The sequence below is a fragment of the Neolamprologus multifasciatus genome, chromosome 8 (genome assembly GCF_963576455.1).
Source record: "Neolamprologus multifasciatus chromosome 8, fNeoMul1.2, whole genome shotgun sequence".
Lineage (NCBI taxonomy): Eukaryota > Metazoa > Chordata > Actinopteri > Cichliformes > Cichlidae > Neolamprologus > Neolamprologus multifasciatus.
The window spans coordinates 4,461,783-4,473,194 of NC_140446.1; the positions used below are offsets into that span (position 1 = coordinate 4,461,783).

Consider the following 11,412-nt stretch of genomic DNA (forward strand, 5'->3'; position numbering starts at 1 on the left):
GGAAGCTTTAGCTGTGGCTGGACTGTCAGCCTGTCTTCTTCAGTCCTCCGCCTTCCTCTTGGAGCTTTCTGATTTTACCATCTCCTCCTTCCCCCTCAAGGTTGAGCCTCCTCCGCTACAACACCAACCTGACCAGGTGTAAAAACAGCATGTTCGGCTTCTCGCAGCAGCTCAAAGCTAAGCTGGATTTCTTCAAGAGTAGCATCCAATATGACTTGGAAAAATACAGCGATCAGATGCACTATGGCATATGTGAGTGTTTGCTGGCAGCTGTTTGCTCTTTGTTTCAGTAAACGTGTTGTAGGGTGCTCGGTGAGCTCACATTTGTCTGATTTGTCCAAAGCCTCAGAAAAGATGCTGAAAGCCTGGCAGGAGAACGAAGAAAGAGCTGCAGCTTTTGCTCAGGTAACTCATCTCTTAAAAATAAGGTACAGCCTGGTAGTTGCTAACCAGCTAGTCCAGGCTCTTTCATGTTTTTTGTTTTTTCCTACTGGTTTACTGCAGTAGGTTTACCAGGTTGCTCTCATTTTGGACTGCAGCTGGTGAGAGTAGCTCTTCTGGTTTCAAAGTCACTTCTTAGGTGATCCCCTGACCTACAGTGAGGGCTGCAGACCAGAACAACTACCTTCATCTACTGCAGTCCAAGATGGTGGAGTTGATGTTCATCTGCAGGATCACAGTCACTGAGGAGGCTCAGTTCGAAGCACTTTGCTAATGAAAACGTTTGCCTGGATAAATGTATTAAATTCAATTTAATAAAGAACACGTGTAGGAATCACTGTGATGTTTACCAGTGCAAAGGCTTCCTATAGCAGCCTTTGGTTGATCCATTGTCTGTCCTGCAGGTGGCAGAGGTGAGCCATTTGGATGATGAGATCATGGCTCTGCACTCTGAGATAGTAGAACTACAGAGGAGCCCATATGCCCGACGCCAAGGAGACAAGATGGAGCAGCTGTGAGTATTAAAAGGGTTTAACCTGAGATGATTTAATCTGTAGACATTTATCAAGAGCCATCTAAATCCCACTTTTCACCTAATTTAAAAGACATAAGTAACTGTCACTTGTTGGCCTTTGATTCTTTTTGGTTGGTTTGCATAATGGTGTCTACAGATGATTTTGACACTTTTTGGTTGTCCCTGCTTCACCTGAGGAAATGACCGAATCATGAATATATTTACATGCACACTAAATATTTCAAATATGACACACACTTTGACTGTATACTGATGTACTTTGAATGTTTGCAACATGCTTTGGACTTGTGTACAGAGCACATGGAAATACATCTAAATTTGACTCCCGGCTTCTTGCCTGTTTACAGTCCACTCAGTCAGCAGTTTGTAAGGATGGTTGTGTGGTGTGCATAAATGTCATGATGGAGAACTTTTCCAGAAGGTTTCCAGCTCTGTTTGGACGAACAAACAGATATATAACATTGAGGGAAGAAAAAAACCTTCCTTCATGACTAAGAGGTCAAGATCGCAACAAATAAATGTGGGACAAAGAGGACAATTGTGTGAAAGAAAATGGGACATATTACTAATGCTGAAAGGCATTTAACACGTGAAGGACAAATATCTTTTATTTCAGTGTGATGCTCCCAATTGCCTTACCACAGTGATCATAAAGGAAACTGACATCTATATTTAATTATACAGAAATCTTCATATTTTTATGTGTTCTCCTTTTTCCCCAGTAACTTTTTTAACGTGTTTACTCAGATTTTTTGTCTCTAAAAATCCTCTATCAACATGCACGTTTGTTTCTGAGCTGTGCGCTTATAACTGACGAAATAACTGGGAAAAAACAAAAGCCCTGCATACGTTCATTACCTTTATCAAGTTAGTGGAAGTTTCCCGGTCTTAATCATTGCGGCAACTTTTATTCTTTTTATTTAGTTTTAGGAAGTTTTAGTCATTCCATAAAAGTTTGTGTAAAGCTTGACTTTATACTAGCTTGGAATTTCCTCATAGGCAGCAAAAGACGGTGACGTGTTAATCTGCACGAACCCCATGATGACAGTATTTCCTAACAGCAATGTATTAAAAGTCGGACTATTTACAAGCAAATTTGTACGTCTGCATTAAATCTGTACTGTAGTTATATTGTAACCACAACCTGTTCTGATGTCCTGTGCTATAACTTACACTGTAACCTTACCTTACATCCACCTTCGTAGAGATGTAACCACATGTTGCATCTCTAAGGAGAGAAAATGCACATCTACATGCAGAAATGACAAAGGATCACATTACAAAGACTCTGTAGTGATTCAAAGCAGTATAACTTAAAGTTTTGACTTTAGATCACTGTGTAAGTTCTCAGTCATCACCATGGTAATTTAAGGACTTCTTTGATTTCTCCTTTAAATAAATCCAGTCGCTTTTCTTTCCAAGCTCCTTAGACTTCAGAGTTTTAGAGCCAGTCATGATGTGAGACTTTATCTCAGTAAAAAAACCTGTGCTGACCCATATAAAGGGGGCACATGAGCTCCATGGTAGTCCAGTAAAGTCCAGTAAAAGAAAACACTAATAAACTTGGACTGTGGAGAAAAAGCATGCAGGCACAGGGAAAGTGTGTAAATAGCACTTAAAAAGGCAAGAAGGTGAAGAATGAGAAGCTGACCAGGAAGTTTGAGTCACGAACCTTCTTGCTGTGAGGCAACTTTAGACCACTAACCACGCCACCATGATGATGGCAGATTTTTGTCATTAAAAAAGTTCAACTTTGAGAACAGGCGCAGAGAAAAGGTCCAGCAAATAGTTCGATGTTGACTGACCATCAGCTGGCGGACGTTTCTCTACGGTTGGAAAAATGCCTCCAAAATAAAAGCTTTGCTGATGCCAAGACACTAAGCTTGTCACATCAAAATTCATAAAGATGAGGTCGGGAGCAGAGAGGCAGTATTTAAAATTGGCTTAAAATCTTTTATTTATACTAAAAATAAACACATTCATTTATTAATTAAAACAGGTTAACCCGGAGATAACATCATCATTTCAACCATGTTCAGCCAAACATAAAGTGAAGTTTATGCAGGACTACAAAGTCTGTAGCAAAGTTAATGAGAATACATGCCAGGTGATGTAAATGGAGGCAAATCCCAATCCACAGCTCAAATATCCAACTTCAGTGAAAAATCCACTTCATGCTGTGTCATCAAAGCCTGCCAGCTCAGAATCTCTCACAGAGTGGACTCTCCTGACTCAGTGGGAATAAGCATGAAGTCCTAGGATTTCATTTATTTTCCTCCAAGCCATCTCATTTTCTTTTCCTTCTGTACATGAGTGTAAAAGTGTCTGTAGATTCTCCTAATAAACGAAGGCCAAGCTTGTTGGCTCCATTTGTGGACAGACAGAGCAGTCTTATTCAAATTTTGTACTAGATAGAAGCAGGGAAAAGGAAAAAGTTTGGTTTGGAGAAAAGTGAGTGAAATTATTGCGTTTTGTGGTAACTGCTGAAAATATGTGACTGTAACTTGATTCCAGCCGTTGGTTGTACTCCTCCTTGTTCTCCTGTCGACTGTGGGAAGGAAATATTTGTGTGTTTTGAACACATTTGGTCTGAACGCACGTTAGGAAGTACCAGATGCAGTAACGAGCCCCAGCTGAACTCTAACTGGGGTCGTTGCAGTTATGTGCAGCTGTGCACAGTGAAACCTTAAAGTGCCCCTTCTTTAAAAAATGCGTTTTGACCAGGTTAGCCTTGGCTCTGTGGGAAAGTTTCTGATCCTGGTTTTGACTGTTGACAGTAGAGACATAATGATGGGCTCGGTGCTCTTCCTCTTTTTAGTAACATAGCTTCTAAAGACCCTGTTCACCACAGCCTCGCTGTCCTCCTTCAGTAAACGATACAGCAGAAACCCCCATGTAGGCCAGACCTTCTCAACATATCACCAAGTTAATAAAGAAATATAATCGCAGTAACGATAAGGGATGTGGCTGAAGTTTCATACAGCTTAATGAGGTGCTGAAGTGCCGGTGTAACCTCACCTGGATGTATCTTGCTTCACTCCACAGGGACAAGACTTTGCTCTACATTTTAGTCGATCAAACTAGTTTTGCTGTTGGGTAAAAGTTCACTTCTTTTTCTTTTGTAAATCCTGTGAATTGCTGTCACGTCATGCACTGGATTGAAAGCGTGCCACTCGGTGCTGCTGTGAAAGTTCTGACCGGTGCCTGTCTTCAACACATATGGAGAGGATACCAGTGATGTTGCAGCTTCAGAGAGTAATCTGATCATGAGCTTAGCTTCAGAATTCAAAGAAGAACATTTTAATGTGATAAAATAATTTTTTGCAGGGAAGAAAAGGCAATCGAGCTGTACAAGCAACTGAAGATGAAATGCAAAGGTAAGAAACGTTGAATGGATCATTTAAAACTCTGAAATCAGAAGAGAAATGAATCCATTCTTTAAACTGAGGTGTTGTTTGAACTTTTTTTCCCCCCTCTTTGGTTAGTACCTGACTCTGATGTGAGCTGTGACAGCTCTGAGATGGTGAAGGCCATCATCCAGACAGTCCAGAACCAAGACAAGGTCCTCAAAGATCTGTTCACACACCTCAGGTAAGGGTCCACCCATGCTCGACAGTTTGATTTCACCCTGAGTTTTACACCTCTGATTACTGTTAATTATCTGTGGTCTCATACGCTTTTCTTTGTTCTTAAGTGCCACAGTACTAGTAATGCATATTTGTAGTACTTTTTTTTTCTCGAGGAACTTATGTTCTCTCAGGGCAGGTTAATGCTGAATCCACAGGTAAAGAAAGATGTTTTCCCACTCCCGTCTCCATCCACATGAAAATGCAAATAACAGTATCAAGTGCCGCCAAAGCAAAAGGTGACACTATAACCCCAATTCATAGATTCATGTTGACCAGTCAAAAGCCTGCAAACAACAACACGGTGCACACCTTTGATATTGCAAGAAAAGTTCATGTTCCTCGTCCACAAGTAAGCACAGAAATGGAGATTATAGAAATCTTGACCCTGGAAGGAGTTTATCTAAAGTTCAGTGACATGAAATAATGTTTATGTGTAGATGAAAATCCCGTGTATGTGAGGACAGGGCCTAGATTAACCCACTGATTTATAAAGAAGTGACGGCTCTTAAAGACATAAAACGTCTGCTGGTGTTAAGGAAAGTTTAAGCTGCAGACTTTACCCCCTAAATTTTCAGTTACTCCCTCCCTGCTGAGGAGGAAACCTTTGGAGCATAAATTACTGCAGAACTTGAATCCATCCTCGGTGTGAGGTCTACAGAGTCTGTCTAAAGGTTCACAGTGACTGTGGAAAACATCATTTATGTTGTGTTTTCCCTGATTTGTCTCACCCCAACAGTAAAATCCTGATCAGCAAACAGAAGATCATTGACTTGTTTCCCCGGATTGACAAAACTCTGGAGAGCATCAAGGACGCTGACAACACCGTGATGCAGATGCAGATCAAGAGACAGAGGGAGTTCTGGCACTTACTTAAGATCGCCTGCGTGAGTAAATCTACATCAGTCGTTAGCAGCCCGGTCTACTTTTTCCAAGTTTGTGACTTCATTTGTCTTTGAAATGTATCATGGGGCATGATGCAAAGAAGTGGGGGAAGTTGTGTAACTGCTGGATAAAACTATTTATGTACAACTAAGAATAAAATGTCATCAGCTTTTCTCAGATTCTACAGAATATCAGAAGTTTTGTCTGATCAGCATCCAGCTCAGATAAATTTAGTGTACTGGTGTATAAGAAAAGAAAAAAGGAAGTCTTCTAATTGCTGGAGCTGGATCTCGGTAATATCCTGGAATAGGCTAAGTTCACTTATTCATTTTCTGATTCCCTTTTCTGCAGTTGTCAGGCCCAGTGGTGGTGAGCTTTGTTGTACTTTCTGTGATCTCCTCAGACTCAGCTGCTATAAAGTACCAAACACAGAGTGAGCGGTAGGGTGTGCCGCCTGCATTCCTGCTGTAGGAGAGGGGAGGCGTGTTTTTTACTGCTGCCTGTACCGGTGTGTTTCTGTCTCTCCTTCAGGCTCAGAACTCGTCACGGAGCTCGATAGCAGCCAGTCCCGAGTCGTCCAACCTGCTGCAGGTTTCTCAGTGGTCCCAGTCGGCACAGCCCGTCAGCTCCCCGCACCCCCTCACCTCCCTACCAGGGCCAAATGACAGGTAACGTCCACTCAGCCGTGTAGGGACTGGGGTCAGCCTTACAAGTGAGATGTTCACACTCTTTAACCCTTTAAAACTGGTCAGAGCGGGCACGCTCTGTTTTGCGTAACTATTTTTAAATCCCGGTAGCTCTGTAACCACGTAAGCTAGCACAATAATTTTTTTTGCATATGAAACCGGAGGAGTTGTACTTACATCTTATGCCATCAGCTTGTCCTCGGTCACAGTTTCCTTCCACATATAGTTTTGCAAAAACTGCATAAAAGCACTTGCAGCAACAAAAACATAATATTCCAGAAACACGCTTTGCCGATCCGATCAGCTGTTTGTAACACTTCCTACGTCCATCAGCACGAACTATCACATGTCCGCCATGACCTGCCCGAAACCGGAAGTGACGTCATTTTCGCGGAAATGTAGTTTTTTTTACCATCAGGGCCTCATGAGCCTATACTGGTGTTTTTAAAAGTTATCTTTGACTTTATGACTTTCTGTGTCGTTTCTGGGATGTTTAAGACTCATATTGCACTGCTGGAAATAGTTTATTTTGATGCATATGCTGCTTTTTTGCAAATTTGCATTTGCATTCCGTTTTTCCTGCAGTATATAAAAATTGGTGTATTTCAAAAATAAAACTATGAAGACACTTAAAATAAATTTCCTGTGGTGGGAAACTATTTTGTGCAACTTTTTTGTATTTACAGTTTTGAGGGATAAGCCTCTTAAATTTCTCTAACTAGAAATATATGTTAAAAAAACAAAAACGATTTTCAATTTTTTTGTAGTTTATTGCACTTTTTTGCAATTTATGTAATTACTATACACTTAATGCATACATATTATTAAAATTTAGGCTGTAATGGTTGTATTGATGTATAGCAACTTGAAATGCTCCCAAAAATGGCTCTACAGTAGGGATGGGTATCGTTTAGGTTTTATCTGATACCGGTGCCAAACCGGTACTTTTGAAACGGTGCCGGTGCTTAAACGGTGCTCGAACCGGTGCTTAAAGAATGGAGAACACAAGCTTTGTCCAAAAACCTCTCATGTTCAGCTGTTTTTTTGTAAAAAGATAACAATGTTAGCCTTTTCTGCAGCTATAGGGCATATATGGTATCACTCTTGGCTGGAAGCAGTGCTTAAACAATGGAAAAAACACAAATTTGTCCAAAAACCTCTCATGTTTAACTGTTTCCCACTTTTTCTTTGGTCATTTTAGCCTTTTTGGCCAGGGTGAAGGGAGTATCTGCCATCAAACAAGAAGGCAGCCGCATGTAGCTATGATGATGTTTGCTAGTTCACCTTACATGCATTAATGTAATAACGTGGTTAGCCTACTCAACGTAAATTAAACACGAACAACATTAAGCTACTCACGCAGAGAAGAACGGCTGCTGCTGCCATCATCATCCTCATCATTTCTGCTACACTGGCAGGGCTAGGGGCCAGGACTCTACTCTTCAGCTTTTTGGGGGATGTTGCTAACTCTGGGTCCGATAACAGGCACCACACCTGCAGTAGATGCGCTCGGTGTGAGGTCTCGCAGCAAGCTATCAAATACGGCGCATTTCTCGGCTTTTAAAAAAAGACGCTATGCGTCGCCAGGTGTTTCATCGGATTTCAGGTGTTACCTCCTTTCCACAGTATCAGCTTAAAGCACTTGTTGCAGGCTGCTGAGTTTGCATATTTTGCTGTGAAGTACAGCCAGACTTTTGACCGCTTCGTCTTGGACATTTTTAATCTGTAGCTCTGCTCTAAAAGAACGTACGTACCTGGACCCGCCTACTATCCCCGGAAACGTAAAATGATTGGCTACAATTCGAAGTGTATCACATCTCAGGAAAAAAAAGCACCGAAATAAAGCACCGAAATGTGCGCTGCTTTTCGGTCTGGTTACTACCGTTTATGTCAGAACCGGTGCCATCATGGCACCGGACACCGGTACCCATCCCTACTCTACAGCATGTAAAAATATAATATAAGCTCTGGCGGACTTGGTTCTATGGTAGGTCTTAAAGGGTTAACAGAGAATTCAGCAGAAGCACCTTCAGCATTGATAACAGCTGGTGGTTTATTTCACTTGGTGCCAAATTACTAAGTAAGTGTCGTCACGGTAAGGTACCTGTTTGTGAATGTGGATGCGTATATGTGAATAAAAAACACCTTAGTAATTTCCTGTTCATATACAGGAAATCTCACATCAAACAAAAGACTTCACAGACATCTTCCTCTCTCGACAAATGGTCATGATCTGACTCACTCAGCCAAATTGTTGAGCCACAGCTGGACTCGGTCGGTCTCAAACTGAGAAGAGAACGATACAAACAGCTTTGTTCCAGTAGCTATTAATCATATCTTTCATTTCCTACATGATGTTGGTACATTTTCCTCATTATGTCTCATATTGTTGTCTGATTTCTTTTTTTTAAACTGTGTTTGAGGATGGATGACTCACTGAGTGCAGGTCATATCTGCCCATGGGTACAGCTAAAGTAACCTGAAGCTAACCAGCTGTGGTGCTGGAGCTCGAATCAATGCAGTCGATCAGATCGCCATGTCCAAAGTGAACGTGTGAATCCTTCCTAACTTGTGCATCAACTCCCTGTTGATGTTCCAGAGAGACTGAAGCTTTATTCAGTCTCTCTTACCAGTTGCTGGCTGGTTGGGGTCATGGTTGTTTCAGGTCTTTAAGCCCTATGAACTGTTTATTGATGGATTGTCTTGGCACTTATTTGGCACACCAGGCCATTTTGAAGCGTTGGAAAAGCTCTAAAAACGCGACACTCTAAAAGTTGTGACTAGCTGTGCAATGCAACAGAAGATTCCCAGGAGTTAAGACACCACAGGCAATCTTTGTTCCTGTCATATGTCTGTCACAGTTCCAGGAATGACTCATGTGTCATGAAATCACTCCATCCTTCTTTTTTTTCCCTTCTGCTTTTAAAGTTTGGGTTTGTTGGCAGCTGACTAAGCATGTATTCCTGCCAGAGGTTCTTTTCCCCAGCAACATTTTCCAATTCCACCTGGGGGGGGATCCTGAGTTATTCCTAGGTCTACCTTTATTAGATGTTCTACTCTGAGGTCTCCACCCAGCTGGCTTTTCCCAGAAAATCTTCAAAGAAAGATGAAGAATGATTCAAATGACCCACATGACTCAAAAAACAGAGCTGCAGCACCTGCCAGACCTGGGAGGAGAGCTCACCAGCAGGGAGCTGTACAAGCTGGACTGCAGGCAAAAGCTGGACTTGGAATATGCACAATAATTGATTCATAATAGTTTTGTTTTTTCTAAATATTATTTCAGCCTGTTCTGTTCATTACATTTCCAGCCTGTGTTAGCTAAACTGCTAGTTAATAAAAGTTTTCTCTTTTTTGAAATGGAACTGAAGGCAAAGGAAGGAGGGCGGGAAAAAGAAAAGGCTTCAAGGCAGGGAGGGGAGGAGTGGGGGCAGAATGAGACAAGTTAGTTAAGGAAACTATGGTTGGTTTGGTATAATAATAACTGTGCACATGACTGAAGCATGAACATATTGCCATATATATAATTTGTAGGTCAGTACTTTGTGTTTTGCCCGTGGGCGTTCTTCTTTCTGTTGCAAGATAATAAACACATTGTGAATATGAAGGAGGCGTCATGTGACTGAATTGTGTCTTACAAGCTGTGTGCGTTTCCTTCAGTGATGCTGCCCCACGACTCCTGCAGGAGAACCAGAAGTACCTCAGTCAGCTGACCAGCCTGATGCAGGAAGCTGCTGACGAACAGGCCAAAAGCATAGTGGTGAGTTTGCTGCTTTTTATCTGCTGCTTTTAAGGCTTGTTTGTTATCGGAGAGGGCTGCATTTAAATCAGCCATAAAGTCTTAATTTATTTTTATTTTCCCTTTGGGAAACTAGACGCACTAGGCGTCTCCTATCTGCATCTGTGAAGAACCCGAGGCCTGTCAGCGTGTCCTTAATCTCATTTAGGAGCACAGGACAGGACCTCTCTGTTCTTTTTTAGTCTTATCATGAAGGAAGGAACTTTTTGTTTCTTTTAAGCTTGCAGATGCGATAAGAAAACAGAATCACACAGTGTGTTCAGTTTCCTGTAGTCATATTTATTAGCGTGATAAATATATATTTAAGATTTTGAATGATATTTTTATCAGTTATTAAAGATGATGACAAGCTAACACTTTATAATAAGCAACACTTAAAAACAAATCATAGTTAAATTGATAGTTATTTAAACGGTAGGGATGCTATTAATCATATTTATTCATGTCTTCATGTTTTAGTTATATATTGAGTTATCCTAGCTGATAATCAATTATTTGAGGCTGTTCTCATTACCAAGTACTGCTGTTCATTCGAAGCCATAATGCTCGATTTATACTCGTAAATCTGACATTTGGCACCGAAATTTGATCAATACTTTATTAACATCTTTCAGTAAAAGTCACTTTTGTTCCAAGCTCATCATAAACAGCTCAGTTTGAGCACAACATGATGCACTCCACCAGGTGTTCTTCTGTTCTTCACTGGTCTTCACGTCACACCAGCAGCATTTTGGAAGCAGGGGTCTTTTATTTTGAAATTCTCTCTGTAGTTTCTGTATGCATCTTGAGATCTGAGGTGGTTTTCAGTTATGCAGTGCAGAACGCTGCTTCTGAAACGCACCGCAGTGCACCAGGTGGAAGCCGGTCATGGTCATGAATGCGTGCAGTGAGCCGTGCATTTCACGGGGTCACTCTAAACGGCGCTCTCTACACAGTACTGCAAGTTATGCTTCAGGTTTCCTTTAGCGTCAGTTCCATGAAACACATGTAGCGTTTATAGTCAGACTGGGCTCACGCCTAACCGTGGGAACGCACGGGGCGCCGCTGGGTCGCATTTCAGCTCTGACGCAGGCGCTGAAGCTTATCCCGCCAACTTGCATTAATGCCGGCAATTCTCACTAATGTGCTGCCGCGTGTTTCAGAAACACTCCAGCGGCAGCTTCTCAACAGAAGTTGTTTGAAGAAATAGAGCAGGTCACACAAAGAAAAGCTTTTCAAAATAAAAGACCTCACTCTAAAATGCTCCAGGTGTGATCTGAAGCCATGCGACAATTGGGACAGAGCACACCCCACATGGTGCATCTCTCTTTAAAGTTGCAACTTCCAACTTATGTTAGCAGTGATTTTTTTTTTTTAACCATTTTTAGTAAAGTTTTATCAAACACTGTAGATGATTGTTGTAAAGTCAAAATGTTAGACCATTAATTGTTAACAAATATT

The 11,412-nt window shown here is 41.4% G+C and overlaps 1 protein-coding gene across 3 annotated transcripts in view; it reads left to right on the top strand.

Moving 5' to 3' along the window:
- LOC146512247 (inhibitor of nuclear factor kappa-B kinase subunit alpha-like) overlaps positions 1-11,412 on the top strand; it is a 48,660-nt gene that overhangs the window by 13,872 nt on the left and 23,376 nt on the right. The window contains exons 14-21 of one of the 3 annotated variants that reach the window (XR_014875825.1): positions 101-252; positions 344-405; positions 846-955; positions 4,304-4,353; positions 4,462-4,567; positions 5,342-5,489; positions 6,019-6,223; positions 8,181-9,933. Coding sequence is in view for 1 of the 3 variants with exons in the window: in XM_085171167.1 (XP_085027293.1) it covers positions 101-252; positions 344-405; positions 846-955; positions 4,304-4,353; positions 4,462-4,567; positions 5,342-5,489; positions 6,019-6,155; positions 9,834-9,933 (865 nt within the window). In the remaining 2 variants the exon portion in view is untranslated. Of the gene's footprint in view, positions 1-100; positions 253-343; positions 406-845; positions 956-4,303; positions 4,354-4,461; positions 4,568-5,341; positions 5,490-6,018; positions 6,224-8,164; positions 9,934-11,412 lie in introns of all 3 variants that reach the window. The other 2 variants (XR_014875826.1, XM_085171167.1) reach the window with 2 other exon arrangements.